This window comes from Scomber scombrus, chromosome 7 (genome assembly GCF_963691925.1).
Source record: "Scomber scombrus chromosome 7, fScoSco1.1, whole genome shotgun sequence".
NCBI lineage: Eukaryota > Metazoa > Chordata > Actinopteri > Scombriformes > Scombridae > Scomber > Scomber scombrus.
The window spans coordinates 13467459-13493239 of NC_084976.1; the positions used below are offsets into that span (position 1 = coordinate 13467459).

At 37.9% G+C, this 25781-nt stretch overlaps 1 protein-coding gene across 1 annotated transcript in view; it reads right to left on the reverse strand.

Moving 5' to 3' along the window:
• The window catches only part of col14a1a (collagen, type XIV, alpha 1a), a 142279-nt gene that overhangs the window by 23885 nt on the left and 92613 nt on the right, over window positions 1–25781 (reverse strand). Inside the window, exons 32-39 of the mRNA XM_062422444.1 lie at window positions 24936–25078; window positions 23471–23580; window positions 14453–14611; window positions 12182–12259; window positions 11250–11336; window positions 7344–7397; window positions 4898–4993; window positions 4609–4662 (exon numbers count right to left, since the gene is read on the reverse strand). Of these exons, the coding sequence (XP_062278428.1) occupies window positions 4609–4662; window positions 4898–4993; window positions 7344–7397; window positions 11250–11336; window positions 12182–12259; window positions 14453–14611; window positions 23471–23580; window positions 24936–25078 (781 nt within the window). The remainder of the gene's footprint in view (window positions 1–4608; window positions 4663–4897; window positions 4994–7343; window positions 7398–11249; window positions 11337–12181; window positions 12260–14452; window positions 14612–23470; window positions 23581–24935; window positions 25079–25781) is intronic.

Genomic DNA, 25781 nt, shown 5'->3' on the forward strand with positions numbered 1-25781 from the left:
TTCTAGCTAGTAACAAAACAAGGCATCTGAACTGTGAGGAAACCAATAATCCAACAGAAAGGATCAGAGCGTATTCAACCTCAGGACCTTCTATTTGGGAGTTAAGGTTTGAGTTTACTCAGCCACAGGTATGAACTTTGACACCCAAATGAGTACATATTAAAAGCATGATCTTTTCAATACTAAAATGTATACACCTTCAAAAATCCATGGTGGGTCAAACTTGAGCTCAAAATCAAATTGGTTAGCACCTCTGCTCTTGTGAATCTGGGCTCAGAGCCATAATGTAATCCACTGTCTTCTGTAATTTGCTCTGGTTCTCAGACAACACAGGCTGATGTATGAAGATAAATACTGTATGTGTAAACACTTCAAATCTCACACTGAATGTTCAAGGAAAAAATCCATCTCAGCCAGGAAACTATAAAAGTGTCCTTTTTGTCCTTTTTCTGGTTCATAAGCTCGATAAAAGCCTAAGCTTTTGTAGGATAGACCTTCACAATCTTTATAACAAGTAGAGCTTTAGACTGAGGGGCAGATAGTGCTCCAACAGTGTGTGAAAGTGCACCGCACAGCTCCCACATTCTCCACTTTAAAACAACTTTTCACTTAAACTCAGAAAAATGTGTCCTGTTACATCTACAAGAGCTTAAAGGAGACATTTTAATGGAAATTTGTGCACAATATCCATTTTTAGATTTGATTTAAACTCCTAAGACATTTTATTTTAAAATGTAGTGACAGTAAGATTATCACACAAGGTACTCTGCAACTAGTAAGGATTATCGTATGTACTAATGGTTAAAAGTTAACCACAGATCTGTTATGTATCCCTTTTCAGTCCAAACGATACGGTAACGATAATGGACACAACAATAACAAGTTGTTCCATGACAATGTCAAGCTCACCCTGTTTAGGATTTTCTTGAAATATTCATATCGTAGTGAGATGAACCATGTCCAGTGTTTTTCAATCTTGGTATTGGGGCACCCTGCCCTCCATGTTTTAGATGGCACCCTCTTCAAAACACCTGATTGAAATGATCAGCTCATCACCAGGCTCTGCAGAAGACCCATTCCTCTGAATGAGGGCTGCCCCAGGCACAGAGACTAGACCAGGATTGAAAACCACTGCTCTAGTCTCTGAGACCTGCTATATTTTCTTTACATCATCACCTCACGGATGCTTAAATTACAGAACTCACCAGTCTAGTGGAAAAAAATTCAAGCCTTGAAAACTATGTTGATAAACTAAAGGCTTTCACTGCCCTCACAGGTGTTTTCACTTCATTTTCCCGATTAGATCTGTTCTCATAACTGTGTCGGCATGTACAGACTGCTTTTCACTGACCCTCACAAAGATTGCCCAGAAAGATTATAATTGGTGCGTTGAGGTTGGCGATCTCATATAATTTCTAGCAAAGCTCCTCCCAACTTTAACCTGAGCAGAGGTTTAATCAAGCAGAAATATGACCAACTGTAATGGTGCGCAGGGCCTTGAAACATTGAAGCATATCAAGGCTTTTGTTTGTAATGGTGTTTGTTTTTATAAGCCCAGTGAAAACCTCCTACAGATATAATTAACACATAATAATTACGTACAACATAATTTTTACTGCAGTTATTCTAACAGATACATTAATGGCAATAGGTCATCCTTGAAGAACTCCTTGAATAATAAAACCTTCTCCTGGCAGAAAGTTATACTATAACGTGGACTTTGCCGATGTACAGGACTCCCAGAAGAGCACCATTAAATTAATTCAGTATTACCTCTGATTGGTTCACTGCCCAATAATGGAGGCTCTGGTAATGATTGTTCACATCTGAATGATTCTATTAGACTGCTCTGTGTCCACGGGTACATTAATGTGTGTGTCGGCAGAAAAACAGTCAAGACAAACGTATGCGTATGCACGCACGCACACACACACACGTTTCTATCGCATAAGAGAACATTACATTGACGTATGTTAATTTCCTGGAGACTCCTGATTTATGTAAAGGGGACTTGCTTTTTGTCCCCACAAGGGAGGCGAATCCTCACAACATGAGCAAATATCTGACACAAACACACACACACACACACACACACACACACACACACACACACACACACACACACACGTTGTCCTAGGTCACTTTACTTCTAACATGTGTTGTGTCCCTTAACAATACAACACTAAAGATCAGGGTGGACCTAATAAGGGAGAAAGAATGGATGGTCCAACATAAAACACGAAAGAAGAGTGAAAGGTTTTAATACAATAAATAATAAGATAATATCAAATAATGAAACATGGATTGAAGGTAAAGAATTGTGCCTTTATAGGGCAACAAGTCTCGTTTCTGTGAGCCTGCAGGGCACCGCAGTGATAATGGATGTAGGACTCAACTGTATACTCCACAGGTACACAGAGAGAGAGAACAATTTATAAACAGAGCCACATACGCACAGACACACAAACACACACACAGCTGTGTTTGTTTGACCGAATGCTACTTCATTCCTTTAAACAAGAAAACAACAGAGGGAGAAATCCCTGCATGTCAGTCAGACAAACAATCACCTCTCTGTATTCTCTGCTGTGATGTGGGGAGTCACACATTATCACGCGTCACCTCTTTGTCCAACTCAGGGGGTCGGCAAACTGTGACCCTTTAGCCTCTCTGCAGTGGCTCCCTGTGGCTTTGATATAAAAAAGTATATGGAAATGAGTAATGGTTATTTTTTAACATTGTAATTTTAATTTATCATGGTTGTAGGCCTTAAGTGATTTTTATATATTTCATTTGTAAAAATGTGTAGCCTATACACTAAATAAAAATAAAGTTTGAACAGTTCATTCAATTAAGATGTGCATCGTCTCCTGTGAAACGGCCCTGCGCCTTATCCTCTAAATTTTGCACAACCTCAACAGCAATGGCTAGTCTTGAGTCTCCCTAGCTAGGCTAGCTATGGGCTCCAAATTTTAAAAAAACAGAAAAGTGTCAGAGGAAAATAGAGAATTTAATAGTGCGTGGACAGATTTGTTTGCTTTCACTGCCAACGCTGCTGGCTGACCAGTATGCTTAATCTGAGGTGAGAAATAAGCAAACAAAAAAAAGTTATACTGAAAGATGTTTCTTTCAGAGCAAGCACACTGCATATACTGACAAGTATCCGACTGGGAAGAGAGAAAGAGAACGATTTGGGAAGTTTTGAAGAAAGGAAAGTGGAGAAAATGTACTTGGAAGAGTTGGATAAAACCTCTAAACTCTACTGAGTGCAAGTTGACAGCGTTGGTCAGAGATGTAAACAGAGGCCCGAGAGAGTTCAAAGAAGGATACGAACACATCAGTTGTGATCATTTACAACATCAGAATACAAACTGCATTTGGGGAAAGATTCAGTGATCTTGGAGAGGAAAAAAAAACTACACTATGCTTCCCTGGCTCACTCCTTTACATTAACCTATTCCTGTTGAATATGTCCACATTTGCAGGAGTAAGTGAACCCAACCTTGAAATTGAACTGGCTGACATAGCTGACACAGACTTATAGGTGTCCAAATTCAAAAGCCTCACAGCCGAGCTTGAAGATGTTGCCTCTCAGATGGCCATTCTCGCTCAAAACCAAACTAGAGTGATACTCAAAACATCCCAAAGCCTGACAAACCTGTGATTGAAATGTTATGATATGTTATACTTCTTCATGTTGATATGTTATCAACATGAAGAAGTATACATTTGGTGTCCTGTCCATCTTTGGATCAATGTACTTGTGTGAGCAGTTTCTCTTAAGCATGAACTACATAGACATAATCGCTCCTGTCTCACAGTCTTGCATGAAGATCAAAATTGCCTGATATGGAGAAGACATGCAATGACGTTCAGAAACAGAAATCACTGTTTAATAGAACTTTTTTTTAAACAAAGTATCTGTTTTAGCGAGTTGTGATTTTGCCAATGACTTGAACGGCCCTCAGGACTTTATTCAGAATTAAATTGGAACCGGCCTTTAAAAAAAAAAAAAAACGTTTACAGTTTTTAAAGCTACCAGGCTTTATGTTTAATTTATTATCATAGTAGGCTACTTTCTATTTTGTTAATTTGCACAAGCACAGGGAGGACACAAAGTAGGCCTGCATAGCTACTCTATATCAAAACAAGCCTACACATGCCAGTGGATTTTTCTCTCCACTTTACAGCTCAGTCTTGTGTTTTGTTGGTAATAACATGCCCCAATAGACAACAATAAACCTCAATAGGTAACAACATATGTAAACAGTTTACTTTATTGTAGTTCTATATTTCATAAATGCAACAAAACATAATATTATTTTAATGGAAATGCAAAGTTAAAGTACCAAATAATCAAGTACCCCACTGCAGAGTAGCCACATGTGGTTAATGAATGAATGCTCATTTAGACCTATTAGTAATGTTGATAGGCTAATTGAGTCTTAATTGGCTGTGTTACCTTCATTATAAGGCTCAAATATGCTTTGTGGCTCCAGACTGATTTATTCATTTAAGTTTTGGGCCAAAAATGGCTCTATTGATAGTAAAGGTTGCAGACTCCTGGTCAAACTATTATGTCAGTTCTTTTGGGAGATGTCGTCTTACCATCTGTCCAGCTGGACCTATCTCTCCTCTCTCTCCCTTTTCCCCAGCAGCACCCTGTAAAGCAGATATTTGGCATTAGATGTCAGCTGGATCAGCGGTCATAATATAGCTACCAAAGGAGTGAAAAAAACATCATCAGTTATCTTAATAAGATGCTGGTCTCAAAACAGCTTTAGTGTGCTTTAGACAAGATCCTACAAGTGACTGGAAGTGCAAACACACTCACACACACACACACACACACACACACACACACACACACACACACACACACACAAGCAAGTCTTACCGGAGGGCCCTGAATAGAGAGCCCGCTGGGTCCCTGAGGACCAGGCGGTCCCGGGGGTCCAGAAGAGCCAATCTCTCCCATTGGCCCTTGAGGTCCCTGTGAAAAAACCCACAATGGACCATTCACTGGATCATGTTTAATCATTTGATCTGCGCAGAGGAAAATCTCATTAATACTACATACTCTTTGTTACTGTATTTTGTTTTAGTTCCTTATTATTTATCTCTTATTTGTTTACTATATAACAATGTTATGCTTTATAATGGACCTCTGCCGCCTTTCTCAAAGGCTGCACTTAATCAACACAATGTCCGTAAAATTAAGACTACAAACTCTGGTCACCATCATCACTACATGCTTGACCGCTTTTGCTGTCATTGGCTGCTTTCATAATGAGATCCACTACAGGAAATTGATTTAGATTTTGTCCATCCATCTATAATCAGGTTGTGCCGTTGTGGCGGCTCATTTTAACCATGTGTATGAGTTGCAGACAGGAGGGAATCAGAAAAGAGAAATTCCTGAAAACCACTACTGAATCGCAGCATTTGTAGCTTGTTGGCTCAGCAGCACCAGTAGCCAAAGTAATCTTCACTCTGGCTGTATTTATTATTCTGCTATTCAACCACACAGTTACTGGCCTCATGACTTTCTTATCCATGTGAACAATCAAAAGAATCCATGGATCTGATACAAATGAATGTAGTTGGAATAAAAACAAACAAACGTGTTACATAATGTTTAACTAAACGATAAATATCACAAAAATACAAAGAGCCGAATGACTGAAAGAGATTAATCAATTGATAGATTACTGAAAATTACATTAGTTAGAGGTTTGTTTTGATAACTGCACCATATATTCCCCCCTATCTATCAGTGCTTACGCTGTAAGAAGTATGTACCCAAACAGATTACTGAGAATGAATAAGGATAAATTCACAGAGTAACAGAACACCTCAACTGTTCAAATAAAACTGGCAGAGGCTGCAGTGGTACAAAATGCTGCTGAGCTAAGATGAGTGTGATCTGGCAGGCATGTATTAATATATACAGTATGTGTGGACGACTGTATGTGTGTGCAAGCAGGACAAAAATCTGCATCTCACATAACACACATGGTCTGTATTGAAGCATTATATGACAGTGATTCTGTCTTTATTTCATTCTTGGGAATTTCTACTAGGACGTGCTAAGTTTTAAGTTCAGGGTGGGCCATTTCATGGTCTGCTTTGCACTGTCACTGATACACTGTCACTCAACAAAGTCAAAGTGGGGCATATGGTGGAGGGGGATGAAGTTATTTTCTTGATTGACGGCCCTTCGTGTCTGAGCAGAAGTGCAGGATCCCTGCTGCTTCTTTCAAAGACCAACAACTTCGAAACATATTTTTCTAGATCTTAGATCAAACCACAACCATGGGAACTGGGTATTTGGATTGACAAATTTCCAACAGCATCAGTCTTTGTACTGCCTGCCACAGCTGGATGGTTTGTTACAGTTTGGAGCAGACTGCTATAGCAAAACTATAGCAGATGCAAGCTGTGCAGTAAATCTTTCATTAATAGTCCAAAACATGATTTGTTGGAAAAGTGTATATTACAGACGCAGGCCGCCTTAAGCCTGAGACTAAAAGGAAGATGAGGTATCCTGAAAAAAATGCTGTGAGCTTTTCAAAATGACTTTCAGCTCAAGGGTGCTTTGCATCCAAACTGAAGGATGGAGCAGTTCAAGTGGGCGGCTTTTAAAAAGACTCTTTGTGTGTGAATTGGGGGTATTACTTCACAGCCCAAACTTTTTTAATTTTATCTTCTAACCACTGGGATAAACAGAGGATGAGGGCTGTTCTGTTCCTGGAGAGGTGTGGACAACATAGTTCATAACATGTCAGAGTGTCTAAGTACAGCACCGCTGAGAGAGTTAGACTATCTAGTGGGCGGTCTTCATGCTCTCTCACTGTTACCTTCTGGGCTGCTTCATCATCCTCAGTATCATAGTGACTCCACCACATGAGAGATTAAAGACAAATTGTTACCCTCTTTACATTATGAATATTGGATTCAATAGATTGGATGATAATCTCAAAATTATGGACAATTATCAATAAAGTTTAGTGTAAATGCAGCAATGACGATTAGAGAGGGATTACAATCGGATTGCCGAAGGTTTGAGACCCATTGTAGCCAAATAATTAAAAGGTATAAATGCATCCATCTCTCCAAGCCGCATGATAAATCCTAACTGATCTCAATCTTAACTATGTCAATGTGTGGATGTGGCTACTTCTGACAGTCTGCCTATACGGTGAAGTCATGTGAGTTGTTGGTGTGTTTGTGTCATTGGCTGGCTAGCTGAAAATATAAAGTATAAACGGGGCCTGTGCAGCTGAGGGTCCCTATTATAAAGGGAAAAAAAGGGTCTCTAGAATTAGGTGGATTTTACAAACCGTCACTCCTGGCTCTCCTCTGTCTCCTCTGGCTCCCCTTATGCCTGGACCGCCCTAAAACACAGACCAAAGGCACTCCATAAAAACAGCACAAAATCAATGTTTGCAAATTGTGTGTCTAAAAAGAGAGGAAGAACTTGGACACACATGTATTACTCCTTTCAAACATGGAAATCTCTAAAAATCGAATAAAATCAGAGTTCAAACAGATCTTTGATATGAATGCATCATGAATATGATGCATAGAGGCCAATGCAGATCTGTGCTACGAACTTCCCCTCTGGACTCTGGAGCTCTGGACTTTATTACTCTGCATCTGTAAGTGTGGAGCTGTAAACCTCAGGCTGACCCCTCTAGCCCCGAGGTTTAACTGAGGACAAACTACACACATCTGCTAATCATTGGCCCATTTGGGATATATCCTCTTCCTGTGTTTGCTTAAATAGATCTCCCCTGGGAATGAGGGGGCGACTAGGTAGCTCCTTCAATATTTAGCCAGCGGGGACAGGAGGGATGGTTGCAGCGAGGGGGAGGAGGAAGAGGAATATGAGAAGAGAAAAAAAGCTGTATTTAAGAGAGAGGCCAATCCTAAAGGTGGGATCCTATGTCATCTGTTTTGTTTTTACCAGTTTTTACGTCTATATCAAATTCTACATCATACTAGTTAATACCAGTGATTTACATTTATATATATTTTTTATTATCTAAATTCGTACCAAAGAAAAGTCTAAACCCAACAAACTGTTGACCAAAGTCTGAAGTTACAAAACACTGTTTATAAAATATATTTTAAAAGCTTGTAGGGAGCATGTATTGGCAATTACAATTTAATAAACAGCCCAACACAATGTTTGACTTGTTTTTACTTTTCCATCAATGCACACTTGTTCAACTTTTGGTAGCAACAAGACGAAGGAAACTTCGTACTACAGTACTTTTGATACGAAAATATATGATTGGTCCTTGTAAATTCTTCATAAAAACACCAAAAATCCACCAAAAAAAACAACAAACATGTATTATTCAAAATGATTGATTTTTTTCGCCAAGTTTTCTTAATGGATTTTTGTAAACAATGGAGCCAATGACGTGTTGGAAGTCGGGCAAACCTGCAGAGGAACTGAAATTAGCTTCCAACAGCAACAATACAAATAACTGTTTTTGGATTTTTCACAGGCCTTTAATGGTGATAGGAAAAAAATGTACCACTATTATCATTTAACCGAGCAATTTGATGCCAAAGGCAAATTTACATTTTTTAAACAGCTGGATCTCGAACAGCGCGGGCACATTTCAATTTTAACAAATGAAGATGGCTAGCGGCGCATGTTTTGTTTTCCTTAATGTCAGATTGATTGCTGACTGATGTTCAGTATTGAGCTGAGTCTGTGCCAAAACAAGCGGCACAGATTGCAATTCAGTTGCGGCAATCAATATTATTTCAAACATGACTCATAGATTTACAAAACTGGAGAGGCCTGCTGCTGTGAGAGACAGGAAAAGACATACATCTGACTTCGAACACAAACAAAGAAATGACTCACAGGAAGAAAAGCACAACACTGTTTTAGATGGTGATAAGTGCAGAGCAGGCTAAATAGTATATGGCTAGATATACCTGGTCAACAGATAAGAGCACATATTCTGTTCAGTAAGAAAATGTACGAAAAAGGTGAATTTGAGTGGGAATGTTTTAAATTTGATGATGATGATAACTCCTCTCTTCATCATTTTTACTGATTGTTTGTTCTCCATCTCATTTTGCATCCAAGTTGTCTCTTCATGGAAGTGTTGTGTGTGTTTAAATCTGCATCAGGGTTCCCCATAGATGCAGGTATTTATTTACGGTTTATCACCGTGAGCAAAACCTCAACAGCATGACAACAAATTCTGTACACATCATAGTGAAATCCTGTTTTCACAGTCTGTTAGGATTTTGAAAGTTTTTCTGCCTGTAGGAAGCTTGTCTTCCACAGGGGACACAACATTTATTGTGTTAACAACCATTATATAGTGTAAACAAGGGGAACGTCACCGCCTTCTCATCTTTCCTCGACATCCCACAGACTTTGGCGTACAGTTTTAGCACAGAAGTGGCTATGATTTCTCCATTAAACCACTCATCTACACCCATATGCTGCAGTTAAAATGTGATTTAAGGGGCCCATTCAATGCTGGAGAGAGAAACAGATGCAGTCACAGAGAGACATAAAGTGATAATAAAAAGAGAGAAAGAAAAGAGAAGCCTCAGGCACTGGGATCAAATAGGGGTAAAAGAAAAATTTAAGAAAAAGGAGAAACAGGGAGACAATGACAAGTTGAAAGCTATACAGTCCTGCTATTGATCTCTGGCTTGGAGAGAGAGAGAGTAACAGAGAGGAAAGGGAAAGAAAGAAAGAGCCAGTAAATGGACATTGAAAAGAAGAGAAAGAACAGTCCTTCTCTCTCCTAAAAACAAGTAAAACAGCTCGTTGATGGAATGAGATTAGAAATAATTGGCAAAACAACCTGCAATTTAACATGCATTACAAACAAATGAAATTAGGATAGCATGTTATAGCTGAGCTGCATTATTCTTGTACTATGGGTATGGATGAAAAGTGAAACAGGGACAAAATAAAACGACAAAGAAAATTAGAAGGGAGGGCTGTGGCCTGTGGACATAACCCTACAGGTGAGTAAGTGGATCTGGCTCGTCAGTCGGGGGGAAAATGGGGGGGGAATGTAATCGGCTGTGATAAATGGAATCGCTGTATAATTACTTTCTCAAACTATACTGGTGTTGATCCGCACCCCTCTCCTGCCCTCAGCATCAAGAGTGGAGACAAAGAGAGAGAGAGAGAGCTTAGAGAGTGGAGAGAAAATAAGAGAAAACTAGGGATATATATATAGATGGGGGAAAAAAGGAGAAAAAAGGGAATAGAAAAGACCAAGCGGCAGATTAAGAGAGAAAGAAAAAAGAGAACACAAACTGCGAATATAGACAAAAAGTCTCAGGCCATAAATGAGCTCAATACTTGCTCTCATTTCTCAGCTTCTATCAGGTTTTACCTGCTGCTGCGTGAGAGGAATAAAGTTACGCCACAAGCTCATCCCTCTCTCTGACATACTGCCACCTCAATAAAAACCAGAGGTGTGATTTTTTTTTAAATTGATAAGTATGACTCCAAAAATATCAATTGTAAGTAAATTGAAATGTAGATCAAATGTCAGATAAGAAGATCAGATATTAATTTAGTAGATGACAAGTGATTGACTATGTTTCAATTATTTCAAAAATACACTGTGTAGCAAGCAAGAAATGTTTTTTTCTGTCATAATGCAGCTTCTTGGCATTAGGCTCTGCAGGACAGGTCTCAACTCATATGCCTTTTAACTTTAACATTTACGCCATCATAACATCTATTTTTAGATGTTAGATGTTCTTTTTGTATGTGTGAATAAATTGTATTTCTCACATTGATGCCTTACAGGAAAAATGAACTGAGCTGAATTAAATTTAATTAATGTCCAATGTTAAATTAATGTTTTTCTTAGTTGTCAGATTGGCTGTTTTAGTCTGACATGTAATAGCATTGTCCACTATAGACGATCCAAACTATTTTTCTGTAATAGATACAAACTTTTTAATGAGACACTAAAGAGTCAAAGTGAATACGTGAGTAACTGATGTGAGGGAAGAAAATGTGAATTTAAAAGATTTAAAAGCCTCATTACATGCATTGACGTATAAATAAATGACAGTATATAGAAAGACAGGTGGAAGGAGACATCTGTAAATTTGTACATAGGCCTCTTCAGAAAAAGACAGCAACAGGTGGTCTTAAAACTGAACTAAGCACAAGAGTCTCAATGAATAATTTAATAAAGGAACAAATGAATAACTGAAAGAAACTGAGTTCTTACAGGAGGTCCGGGTGGTCCTGCAGGTCCCTTGCTGTCCTGGGAACAGGTACAGGCATGAGGCAAAGAAGGGCACTGCTCTTCAACTCTCTGAAAATACAAACACACCGTGCACAGACTGATTGTAACTGTATGAGCTCATCTCAGGTATTTGGATCAGATCCTCAACTCCCAACTGTCTGAGCTGCTCGAGGCAATAAACTGATGGCACATTACAATCAGTGTTTGCTTGGTCCCCTTGACTACTGATAAACTATTTCATAAAAACAACTACATAAAACTTTTAAAAACTGCAGTACAAAGGCTGATAGATATGTTTATTTAAATGTTATCATTCCACCACATTATCAAGTTATCAATCTATGTAAAAGAGGGTGGTCAAAAACTCTAAACATGTTTTTAACATATACAGTATATATTGTAATGCAGCCTAAATATTTACCACAAAGATAATTCAAAAGTTCTCTGAACAAAAGCTGAACATTATAAGCTTCACAAAAATCATACTGTATTGGATTGCATCAGATTGTACAGGTGTATTTAATTACTTGGTAACTTAGTGTATCCATTTGTTGATTGGGTGTGTTATAATTGATAATTGGTGCTTTTATACAGGCAGACTCAGATGGACTTGTTGACTGTCAAGGTGCTCATTAGATGCATTTCTATCAAATAAATGAAATTAGCCACCTGACCACAGACTCTATCAGCCTTGGCAAAGAAGTGCCAATGCTAATGGACATTCATACTGATCCCAAGTAACTTGGCTTTAGTTCTGGCTCTATCATTCTGGGTCCATCATAACTCAATTTGATCATCACCACAATTATCTTTCTAATTATCTCAGACTGAGCTACTGCACGCTCGGATAGGAGAGAAGATACGAGGTAGAAAATGATGCATAAAGTATGTGTGCATGTGTGTTAGTTTCTTACCAATGCTGGCAGTTCACAACACTTATCTCTGCTGGCCCAGGATGTGCTGCAGATGATATCAAACATCTGGAGCTGGAACTGTAAACACACACACACCCACATGCATGAGTACACGCCAATAAATACAAACCAATTCCATTAATACAGCAGTTAGGCTACAGTATTGTCAGTTGACATGTTTCACAATGCTGACCGCAGGTAAAACACAGGCAAATGTTAGAAATGGAATATTAACCGCAGTATTTTGTAAATGGTGGTTTTGTGGTTTTTCAGTGTTGATAAGAGACAACAGAGACAGCAAAGAAACAGGAGCCAAACAGAGACAGTTTTGTTTTCTTGCTCTAATGAAGCACTGAAATGTGCTGGAAGACAGATATGTGCAGGCTCATAGTGTTAATAAACAAAATGAACACTCTGGAGGCTACACTAGTCTTAAACTACAGATTAGGTTATAAATTAGGTCATGGGAATGTCATTAATTTCAGCATGCTGGTTAAGCTAATAGCAGATTGTTATGAACATGCTAAAAGGAAGGTTGTCTGCATATAGCCTCACTGTTTATCTGAGTTTCCCCACATATCTTAAAATTTGGCAATTTCTTGTAAATTTAGTTACAAGCTGAGATGCAGCTCCCTCCTCCCAAACCAGCACCTGCACTGAATCCACATCGGCAGAGGGAGGAGCAGAGAGGACAGGAAGAAGGACTGATAGTGACTAATGTCTGTCACTCAGTATTTTTATGAATAAATATTGAGAGGTCCAAAGTAATGTGAAAATGCATCATTTTTCATCAAATAACATAATAATAATATCTTGGTGAGAACCCCCTGAACCCCCTAAATATGTTGGGGGGGCACTGCTGCTGAAAACAATTCCAGGGAAAACACCGACATATATTACACATATATATCACAGGCACTACTTAAACTATGGAAAAGTTGGGCTAAATGTTTTATCTAGGAATTTAAACACATGCAGACACGAACACATGATTGCAGACTACTGGGTGGTAACTGTTTATTTTCCTCTCTGCTACTGTTTCAGCAACACATTCATAAACTGTATAACTTTATTTAAATGGGAGAAAAATAATTTATGGAAACAAGTATATTGTTCGGTAAAGTTTCATCACTACTTAATCTTCATATAGTGTTGGTATCATTTTAATATAGGGCCCCTAAAAGGTCATTCCTTAGTTTAGAGTACAGGAGGATTGATTTATCTCCCAGGCTCACAAGTCAAAATTAGCCAGTGTCCTTGTTCACCTCACCTTGATCATATCGAAACTAAAAGTCTAGCCACAAACAGTCCAATTTAACTGGGAAATGCATGACAGACAAATTTAAGTCAAACACTGAAACCTTGAGAAAAATGTCAACATTGTTCATATGCAACAGGTTTTGTTCACACAGATGTACCTTCAGTTTTGTAATCCTTTTGATCAACTAGGAGCAAAGTAAACCTGTCAGTAAGTTTTCTAACAGATTTCTTTCTGCAAAGACCTTTCCCAACAAGACAGATACAACATATTTTTTTAAATCAATGATCATCCTACTTGCTGGCCAGTAAAAGATTATCTGTTGGTAAGTAAAGGAAACGTCACATTTTTCTTTAGAAAAACCTCTTCGAACAGCATTTTTAGGGAATAACTTTCTTTGCTCAGAAAGCTTAGAGTCAAAATTTATTAATTACAGCTCTCAGTATTCCCAGCAGCCCGGGATATCTCACCATCTCCCCTGCCTGAGTGTGCCAAAAGTATTTCGATGGCCTGAGCTGCGTAATGGGCAGAGCGCAGCTAACAAAGTGTATGTAAAGCACTTTGTACATTTCCACTTGCAATAAATAAAGTGAACTCCCACTGAGTGTCTCACTGAAATGGTTTTAGATATTTATGGCTGCTGCTTTACAGGCCGTAAAGGTTCACACACACATACACCCCCCTGATTGATCACTGCAATCACTGCACAAAGATTATAACAGCCAGATAATTATCACTTGACTATACAACTATTTAATGTATTCTTCCTTTAACTGTAGCTTACATTTCAGATATAATAAAAAAACAGCATCTATTTAATAGATACAAACATCACATTGAGAAATAAGTTTTTGTTCATTACTCCAAAGTGACAATTTTGTCAATTTCTTAGGTTTTATCTTCTGCCCTGAGAACCTCCCTGTACTTCCTGTGTCGAGGATACCCTATACATTTCTTGACTAGTGGGAAGCCAAACAGGTAGTACAATGACACAGACAGGAATTCATACTGACTGGAGCAGAGTTGTCCCGTTGGCCTCTGGACCGCACCATCCGTCCCAGGATCTCCACACCATCTGTGGTGATGTTACCAGCTGCACTGATAGCTTTCTCCCCGACGACGGAGCAGTCTAACACCACCTTCACAGCTGTCTTGCTGATGGTCACATGGAGCTGACAGAAGAGATGATAGGATGTATTAGAAACATTTTGGAGTATTTCCCAAAACCGCAACAAAATCTATCACACATGGAGCAAATAAGTTGCAAAAATGTACCTCATATACCTAAGTACAATTTTGAAGTAATTTTGTGTACTTTCATTGGATGTTACTTTATACTCTACTCCAATATAATTTAGGTAAAAATGTTTGACCTTTTACTCCTCTAAATGTAATCGACATGTTTAATTACTTTACAGATCAAGATTTACATGAAAATATTCCAAAGCCTGTAAATTACAATCTAGTAATGTCATATAATTTAACAGTCACAGACACATTTTTTCTGCAAAAATAGTACTTTGATACTTAATGTATAATTTGTTGAGAATACTTATGTGGTAAGACTTAAGTTGAGTTGAGTTTGAATGCAGGACAGGAGTATTTTTACATTGTTGTATTAGTACTTCAGTAAATGAAGTAAACCACCATTTAAATACATGCAAACATGCTGTCCATATTTTTTGGCAGTAGTATTTTGTCTCAGTAGTCAATTGTCATTTTGTTTATATTACGCATCATTACGACCATAAAATGGGACCAGACATATACAAAAACAAACTGAATAGCTGAAGTCAATAAAACAAAGTTTTTAAGTGCAGTATTTTCACAGTTCTTGGATCTGTGATCAGCAAGAATATGAAATGTCTGACTTCTTCTTAGAGTATGTGTTTGTGTGCCGAGAGTTTCAGCTATTTCCTGACTAATCACAGTTCCTTTGCTTTTGTGTGTGTTGTTAAAAACCCCACCTTAAAGCATCTAAGCACACAAATTGGCCCGTCCAGTCAAACTGCCTTCTTGGAGGAAACCACTGCCTGTGCTACGAACCGTGAAATTCAACTGGTCGCGTGGTTAATGAGCGATGAAGGCTGAATCCTGGTGATGGTTTGTAATAAACCAGACTATTAGTACCTGCATGTTTCATTATTAAATGTTTTCTCTCTCTTTGATTCTCTCATTAAACCTTCACAAAAAAACAAAAAAAATCATGTATGGTAGGTAGTATACAGTACTGCTCCGTACCGTAAGAACACGGTGTGAAACATAAACCTCTTTACACAGTAACATGGTGCAGCTAATGTGGAGTTAGACAAAGTTCATATTTGAGTGTCAGAGTCCATTCCTTGGCTGACGTCTGGACGGCTGCTTTATAATGACTTTCTGTTCTCATCCCACATTCTGCACACTTCACTGGGCAGGACTGTATATGTAAGTGTGCATGTGTGTGTGTGTGTGTGTGTGTGTGTGTGTGTGTGTGTGTGTGTGTGTGTGTGTGTGTGTGTGTGTGTGTGTGTGCGTCTCTTGTGATATAAAAAACGATGGAAAAGGTGAGAACATTTTGCTGGTATTTTGTGGCATTTAATGGCTGCAGTTAAGGTTAACATTCGTGGTTCAGGAATTAATATAGGGCATTGAAATATCTAACGGTATATAAATGTATATGTTTCTGTGTGTGTGTGTGTGTGTGTGTGTGTGTGTGTGTGTATGTGTATGTGTGCACCTGTATTAAGGCTGCCAGTCACTCTTTTTCTGGCTAGCTGGTTCCTCCATCTACTCCTGCAGCGACTCAGAGTAATTTTCAGTCTGCAGGAAGTTTATTGTTGGAAATATACTATTTTGAACCATTGGGTCAACTGATGTCAAAGTTGCAGGCATCAATTTGCTTGCTTGCTTTGTTTGTTTTGAAGCAACAACTTCATTATGGCTGCATTCTCACAGGTTGGCATAATGTATGTACTCACTTTACACGTTTCATGCTATTTAAATGTACCAAACAAAACTATTTAAAATATTCTTGATATCAAATGTTGATATGCATATGAAATCTCTACGACATGAATGATTTTCAACACATTTTTACATGTAAAAAGTATTCACTACATTACCGTCAATAATACAAATAGAAAGTAAAACAAACTACTAGAATATAAAACTCTTTCATCTTTGCTTTTCAGCAGAAAATAAACTTTCTATCTAATCAACCTTTTGAATAGGAAGCTCGTTCCACTCATGATCACAGTCAATATGACAGAATCTGAGGGCAGAATCTAGTGCAGATTAAGTGTAAAATTAAGTATATTACCAATTTGAACTAAAGTACATTGTTTGGGTTTCTGCACACATTCATAAGTGAATGAGTTAGAAACTAATTTGAATATTACATACACTTTTTGTTGTTCTGTTATTCTGAGATGAAAAATATAATACTTACAGGAGACAGACCACCAAACTGAGACTTCTGATATACTTATACAACTATACAACAACAAAAAGAACAGAAGCCCCAACCAGGAGAAATGAAGATATAAGAAATAAAAGAAGCATAATGTTTTTCACTTTGTGCTGCTCCTGGCAGGTCAGATTGCTGTCTGGAGTCTACAGTCTACAGGATCCATCCACAGCTCATACTAATGCCATCTGTCCTGTTAACTACATGGTACAGTGTTAACAAACACTGTGACACCAAAACAAAAAGGAGAGTGCTGTGTCAGTCTATCACAGGTGTGAGATTTTTAACAACAACAAGATGTCCACATGCACTTATTAACACAGAAAACATCTTCAAGCCCCTCGCCTAAATCTTGGTCAATTCTGCTTATAAAAGAATGGACGATATGATTAAAGAAGTCCAGGACCTAAAGATCAATTTGCAGTTCTCCAAAAAGAAGTGGAAGACATAAAAGAGGCTTGCAAGGAGTTGACTATAAAGGGTAAAGACGCAGACATCAATACTGTGTGTGAATCAGTCTTATCAATAACTGGGAAAGCAGACTATCTCTAGGGTCAATCCAAACAGAATAATATAATTATATAGGGCTTTCCTGAATCCCCATGTGGGAGCTGGGAAAAATCAGAGAACAAGGTTTTTGAGATGCTCGCTGTAAAACTATGGATGGATGAAAAGAGGATCACTGTGGAACATGCCCACAGGACAGGAGCCAACCGGAGAGAGCCCATAAACCAAAAGAAACTAACATCTTCCTCAATGACGACTATACTGATGCCGTATGCCTTGAAGGTTAAAAGTGGGAACATTGCATTATCCGATACAACAGACTCATTGTCCACCCTTCCCTCCAAAAGACAGAATGGAAACCCCTAATGGTTTGTAACTTTGCTCACACACACACACACACACACACACACACACACACACACACACACACACACACACACACACACACACACACACTTTTGCTTTGTTTGTTCTTTTCTACATTGTGTGTATTTGACAAATTAACAGGAAAAGGCAAAAAATAGCCCATGTTAATATATGTAGCTTAATAAATAAGGTTCAGGATATAAATAACTTACTAACATCAGACAACAATTATATTCTCAGAGACCCACTTAAGTGACTCATTTGACAATGGTACAGTGGCAATATAGGGATTTAATACTCATAGAAGGGACAGGGATACCTATGAGAGAGAAGTTGCATTATATATTCAAAACCACAATCCTGTTGAGCTCAGAGAGGACTTGATGTCAAGTGCTGATGAAGTGTTCCCGGATCAAAACAACCAATCCGAGCCAGAGGGAGTGTCTGAGAAGTGTCAATGACGCTCGTGCACACGCTACTGACCGACAATAGAAACACAAAAATCAAAGAAAACAATCATTCAATTGTGTTGCTACTACAGTAATTACAGTGGCCTAGAAGCACTCGTTCAGATTTGATTGGGCTGCCGTAATTACTGTATTAACAGTGCAACTTAATTTAATAGGCAGATTGCTCTCCCAGAGCATTCGTATCAAGTAGTGGTGAATAAGTCTAACAGTATATCTGAATTGCAAACATAATGCAAGGAACAATGTGACTAAACTGAACAGAAAGAAGAAGAAAATGTATTATGAAACTAAATAATATAAAGCATGACAAAAGATCTGGAGTGCCATCAATGATATCATAGGCAGAAAGAGTGACTCAACTCAGTACTTCAATGAATCAGATGGGTCTTTCATTATTAAACAACTTGACATTACTAATTATTTTAAGGATCTTTTAATTGGCAAAGTGTGTGAACTAAGGCAAGACATACCAAAATCAAGTTGTGAGCCATCATATTCATGTATAAAAGACCAAATATTGAAAGCTACTGAGGGTGATGGTCGCATTTTTTAATGGATATTAATATGTTGTAATATTTCACTTTGTATGTATATTCAGTGCTTATGAATTCCGTGTGTATTAACATACTGTACTGTATATAAGTGGATATGAATGAGAATATGTATAGTAATATGTTCGCAACATATAATATTATTATTGTTTTCTGTTTTTAACTTTGTTTGTTTGTTGTGTCTCTAAATGTGTATCTGTTGTCAGGCTTTTATGTTTTGTGCGTACTCCAGATGTTCTGCATCAACTCATGGGGATCCTAAACAAAATCCTAAAATCCTAAAATCCTAAAATCCTAAAATCCTAAACTCACACATCATACATAGTGTTTTCTGATGTTAATGTTGTCTTAGACAACACAAGTACCATTCTGTATAACAAAACACCTCATTTGTTTGAGTCTCTGTCAACAAATTGTTCTTTTTAATCTGTCAGAACTTTTTCTTTATGACTTTTCAGACGTAAGACAATTACTTTTTATTTTCCAAAGCACTGACAGTGCTACATTACCTGTAGTAATCTCAGAAATTTAATAACAACTCTGTTGTACTTTAGAAGCAAAAAGCCCAAACAGTGAGCTATCAAGTTAATGTTATCTTCACTGAGTACAAAGAAAGCTAAATCAACAGGAGCACAAAACTGACAAGTTGTCTTTGTGCAAAAGGGTACAAAGCCTGGACTTTAATAGTTTTAATCCGTAAGCATTTTTTTGCTCACTACAGACAGACTTAACATAATAAGTAAAAATTTCTGAAAGCATGTTTTATATTCTTGATTTGATGAGATGAAAGAGTAACATTGATAGTGCAAAGTTCTACACATTGCTATCTTAACAATGAAATATGGCAAACTAAAAAGTTGAAGAAAACAAGTGATGAAAGTTCAAAGTGAAGTAGTGTCTCATATACAAAGATGGAAAATTGGCATCCAGACAAACACACACACACACACACACACACACACACACACACACACACACACACACACACACACACACACACACACACACACACACACACACATGCTGTGTTCATCATGCTGTGTGAGATGATGTGGGTTGCAGTTGATAAGGCTATCGGTATTTCTGCTGACTCGGCTGTCTGACCCACAGTTAAATAGTGCATGTTCTGGTCCATGAATGCTTCACTGTGGAACTACATATATGCATACAGTGTTCTTTGTATGTGAATGGATGCTTCTAACCCTTTTTCAGCATGTAAATGTACTGAATGTTTGAGCATTTAAATCCATGCATGTATGTCTATATCTATGCCTGTGTGCGTGTACAATATGCATATTTTCTTCTTTCCTCTTTTCTCTAGTCAGCAATATTCAAACCATCAACTATGACGGACTCATCTTCATAGCTTTATAACTAATAATCCACAAACTGCTCTTTTAACTGTTCAACAAAGCCGCTCCTGCTCTGTGTCTCTGATGTCATGTTAATTCTGACCACACTGCATGCACAGATGTGGCATATTACTATGTGGGGAATGTTTGAAAGATAAACAACAGCTTCATTGCAGCTGGAGACATTGTCTGTGCTCAATGAGTAACTTGGCAGCTGTCATATGTGGATTGTTTAAGCAGTAGACACAACAGAATAAACTCCAAAGTATTCCATTTACTGATATTTGTGGAAACAGTCTTAATGATGAATATCTTTTAAACGAGAAACATCTGCAGTGTTGACAGGCAACTTAAACATAATGAAGTGACTTCTGAAGAGTATGATCAGCATATTGTGTAAAAAGGGCAGTTTTTAGTCCAAGTTGCACCTGCTATTAAAATGTGCACTGTATCTAAAACACCATAATGTTCAATAACATACCAAAAGTGCAAGATGAAACATGTTCCTACTCAGTAAAAACACTTCTTTCAAAAATGTCCTCCTGAGTGAGTGTTATTGTTAGAGGCTCGCTTTACTGTACTACACAGCCAAAAATATACTTATAGACTTAATTTGTCATCACTTACTGTAAAAAAAAAAAAAAAAAAGTCTAAATTTATTACTTGTATTCCCCATTCACTAATCGAGCATGTTCCTTACACCGTCATTACAAAGATGTAAGCCTGCTGTTTAGTTCAAACTGCTCACAGACAATATATATTTTAAACAATTTAACCCATTCTGAGCTTTGACGAAGAAAACATTCCTAACTACTACAGGTTACACACAAGAAAACTGCTCAATCCCATTTTACTTGTTAATATTTTGCTTCTATGTGGATTAATTGTAAGGTTATTAAACTCCAAACAAACACAGCTCCAGTCATCCCAAAAGTGTGAGTGTTTTTAATGGGCAACACTTCTTTTACTAGTTGCTGCTTATCTGCTGGCATTATTATGTTCCTCCTCCTCTAAATGCACAAATGTTCAGATGTATTAATATAAATGAATAGATATTGAATATTGACTTCCACTCTAAGAAATATTGTCAAATACTGTAAACTGTAGAGCTGGGTGTACGTTTTTTTTATGGTGCACAAGAACAGCTTTAACTGCTCAATCACTGTTAATGGTAGACGTTTAAATAATTGAGGAGATGCAAAATGATCTTCATTTACTTCTGCGGTGTAATATGCATCTGAGCAATATGTGACTTATCCAGAAGATTACCCTCCTTTCTCCTCTGTATCTACTTGTTTCTTTTTTTCTGCCTGTATTCCTCCTACTTTTACATTCAGTGTATTTCCTCCTTTGCTCTCCTTTACACTTCCCTCACCTCCCAGTTTGTGTACGTGTCTGCATCACTGAGCAGTGACAGATCCTGCTGGGTATTCCTTCTTTCACATGAGGTGTCTTCATATGGTAATCCCTTTTTATCTGACACAGAAACATGCACACGCACGTGAACACTCTTCTTATTCACTTTTCATCCTGTCTAAACGGAGACATACACTTCCTCCGGCCAGGCAGTCTTTTGCACCTGTTCCCTCTCTGAACATTGTCATGTTCTCCAACAGAAAGACAGTCAAATATGGAGAAGACAAAAGGCTCAGAGAATGATGGACAGCTCCTCCTTGACATTTTGAGATCAAGACAGAAAGAGACAGAGTGGGATGGTGTTGGTTTATTTTCAGCAGAAAACCACAGAGACCCTCTGAAGAAAGTCGAAAGGCAAAATATTGCTTTGAAAGACTTTGCCTGACTTAATGTTCAAGTTATGTTTCCATCCATTTGTCAAATAAATGCTAACCAATGTTTTAAAATGGAACAAAACAACACAAACAACACATGCAAATGTCCATTTCCATCAGCCTTGCTGTAGTAAACACACCTCCTGAACAAAGTGCTAATTCAAAGAACATGTCCGTGAAGACAAAAGAACTGATTACTATTCAGTAAGTTGTTATCATTATTTTGTGTCAGATAATGTTGATATTTCATACCAAAGTGTTTTACAATGTGAATTAGTGATTCACCGGGCTGTTGAGACCAAACCAATGTCATTATTTATTCATTACAGGCATTTGCATCACTATTTATCCCATAATTTCTTTCTTCACAAAACACTTCGTCCTCTCAAGTGAGCAGAAAATTGCCATCAAAATTTGCCATTTCCATTCATTCATTTCCATTCTCATTTGACACAACAGAATTTACATAAAAGTATTTGGCTACAATCGCATTGATTGAAGGAGACACAAAATGTCTTTGTCAGAGAATTTAAGGGGAGGATAAACTAATATCATGTCTGGTGTTTCAGTCTAAGGTCAGAAAAACTACCACTGAAGATTGGTTGACCTGACGCATCATTTTCATTTAATATTCACTTTGATATGTATGGTTTAATAATATATTTGTTTTTTTACAGGTGTAATTATTAAGTGTAAAAAATGTCAAAAGTGAAGAAAAATGTCCACTACGACTCAGATACCACAAAGAGGTCTTAAAGGGTGATGAAATCTGGAGCTTCACTCCAACAGCACACACTCCACTAGTTTAAAAAAAACAATAAACTGGATGTAGAGAGAACAATGGAGAGTGGGAGGGAAGAGGGCCATCATCACCTCCACACACACACACACACACACACACACACACACACACACACACACACACACACACACACACACACACACACACACACACACACACACACACACACACACACACACACACACACACACACACACATTAACCACAGCAGTGTTGACAGGTCAAGAGAAAAATTCCAGCCAAAGAGCCACTGGAAAACCACCCAACAGGCTCCACAACTTCAAAAACATCAAACTACAGCAGACCTTATTTTTGTGTATTTTTTTTGCCAGCAAGCTTCCAGTTCCCTCGGTTCCCTTCTACTCTGCAGAGTTTCAGTGCAGCAGATCTGAATATTTATCATGGTGTCCTACCTATAAACTGCAATATGGATTTGGACTCTTAAACTGATGTGTTATGCAAACTGGCACATGTAGCAGCTGTGGGACAGGCTCTCTCTGGTGTTGATGTAGTTCTAGTTTTAATGGACCTGCACAATCTGGACATCTACACATTAGCAGCGATCATTTGCCAGAAGCTCAAAAATCGCTGCCGATGAAAATTATATGAAAAAGAAGCAAGCGCCTATGCATGTGTGAGACTATGTTTTTGTGTTTTATAAAAAGACCAATCAGTATTATTATTTACCATTCAAAGTCAAGAAATTAACAGACAAGTCGTTTTCAGAACTACAATAAAGACTTACCTTGTGGAAACTGCCATGGAAGATTTTTTTGATTTCATTTCCTTCAAAGGTGACTGTCTGAAAATCACCTTTGTAGTTGTAGTTGAAGAACGTTAAGGTCTTTCCAGAGTCTGTGGGAACAGAGGTGAAGGTAAGCGAGGAGAGACAGAGAGAAATGGCTGATATGTACACAACAGGAAAACATAAAATTATTGCAATTATATATGTGATATTAGCCTCAATGAAATGTGTGCTTGTACAATGAAAACTCAGATTGTCAGATCATTATTGGAAGATAAAATAGGAAAAGTGTACAAATGAGTAAATGGATCACTGGACAAAGAAGTCCAGCTTTGCTTTTGACCACAAAAACATTTGGCAGAATTTTATAGTTTTATAGTTCATGTTCTTGTAAGCATTATGATAATTTTGTTTCTTTGCACTCAAATCTACAATCACCCTTGCAAGTTTAATTTTGTAAGTTTAATTCAAATGAATGGGACAATTTTCTGTAGTCAAGACACAAATAATAAATATTTTCATTACATTTTCAATTGTGGACCATGAAACATTTCTCCTTAACTTAGATTCTTCAGTCATTAATGTTTTCAGAGCTCTGAGCAGCCAAACATTTACTGAAACTCAAACTACATTTATGTTTTTTCACACTTTTTCTCATTGCTCTTCTTTAGCTGTATCAGGGTCAATAGGAACATCAGAGCAGTCAAATTGACTTTTTTTTCTTTTAGTGTCCTCCAGCTACTCCTGGTGATCCCAGGCTCATCAAGGCCAGCTGGTAATATAATCTCTGCAGCAGGTCAGAGGTCTGCCCTAAGTCCACTAAAACTCAGCGGTATCCAAAACATCTCCACAGGTTGATGCCTGAGGTGAGTTCTGACTGGGTGCTCAAACCACTTTAATTGACTCCTCCGGATGTGGAGTATTTGACACCACTCACCATAAACTCCAAAAAATAATGGAACATGGTCAGTCTTGTGGTACCATTTTCATCATAACCCCATCTGTTTGGCTTGAAAAAAATGGCTTTTTAAAAAATCAAACTGTGATCCAAGTATACAATTACTGACATTTGAGTATCAGCACCTCTAAGTCTGAGGTCATTGTGTTTCCCCTCATTAATGGCCTGTCCTATTCAGAGAGGGTGAAACAAAGGAGGTCCTCCACAAACAGAAAATAAGACTTCAGGTATATGTGTATCTGTATGAAGTAAATTATATTAGATCAAAGAAATGCAGTTGTATTACAGCTCTAATAACTTATTCTCTCCAGCCTCACTTCTAAAAACTGCTGCATTATGCACTCTCACGGTTTGGATGTGTTGGTTTTGGACTTCTTATTTGGACTGCAGGAGTCGGCACACATCTGCCTTTTGAGCCTGTACTTGTCAAACTGTGATGTGTTATGGTGCAGGTGAGAAAAAAGAAGAGATTAAAAACCAAAAATAAATGAAGTGATTCAAACTTACTATCCAGGATTATTCCCACCAATGGCTCATTGTCCTTATTGAGGATTTCCCACAATGCAAAGGGCTCCTGTGGAGTCTCAGGAAGCAGGCGGAGCATCATAGAAATGGTATAGTCGGAGGGTAAACCTTCAGGATGAAGATACCTGGTACACACATGAAAGCACAAATAGACTCACACACATGCGCACAGACAGTCAGCTTAGCTGGGCCCTGAAGGCATGTACCCACCAGGTGTCTTTTTCAAAGTGCCATTGTCTCTTTTCAGCTCTTCTGAATGCTTTCAGGGTGATTTTTTTTGCATCAGACTGTCTTTGAGCACCAGTTTCTTTTTTGATCAGAGAATGTAGCCTTTTTTTTGCGCAGCTGCCTCCGAGCACTTTATGTTCAAATCACCTCAGCTTTTCAGAGCTCTCGTCAATGTCACTTTTTACAAACTGAACAATCACAGTACATGAGTTTCAAGTGAAAGCTGGATGACAACAAAAGCCACAGAAAAGCTCACAGAAACAAAAATAATACAGGAGAACATTAGTAAGCCGTTATATGTTCCTATACTAAGTTTTTGTGTACATAGGTTTTATTTTCCTGCAGTATAGTGTTGGCTGAATGTTAACAGCCTATACCTAAAAGCCTCTCAGGTAATGTTTTTTCTGTTCTTTGTTTCCAGCATCCCTGAAGGCAATGACTGTTCATTTCTACCAGCCATGGTCTAAATCATCAGTTTGAAGCCAATTTCAAATGCACAATGTGAACTGAAACCTGAAGACATAATCACAAAACCTTTAATCTTTGTCACCACTTTATAACTGATTGAACCCAGTCTAAAAACTGAATGCTACAATAGCT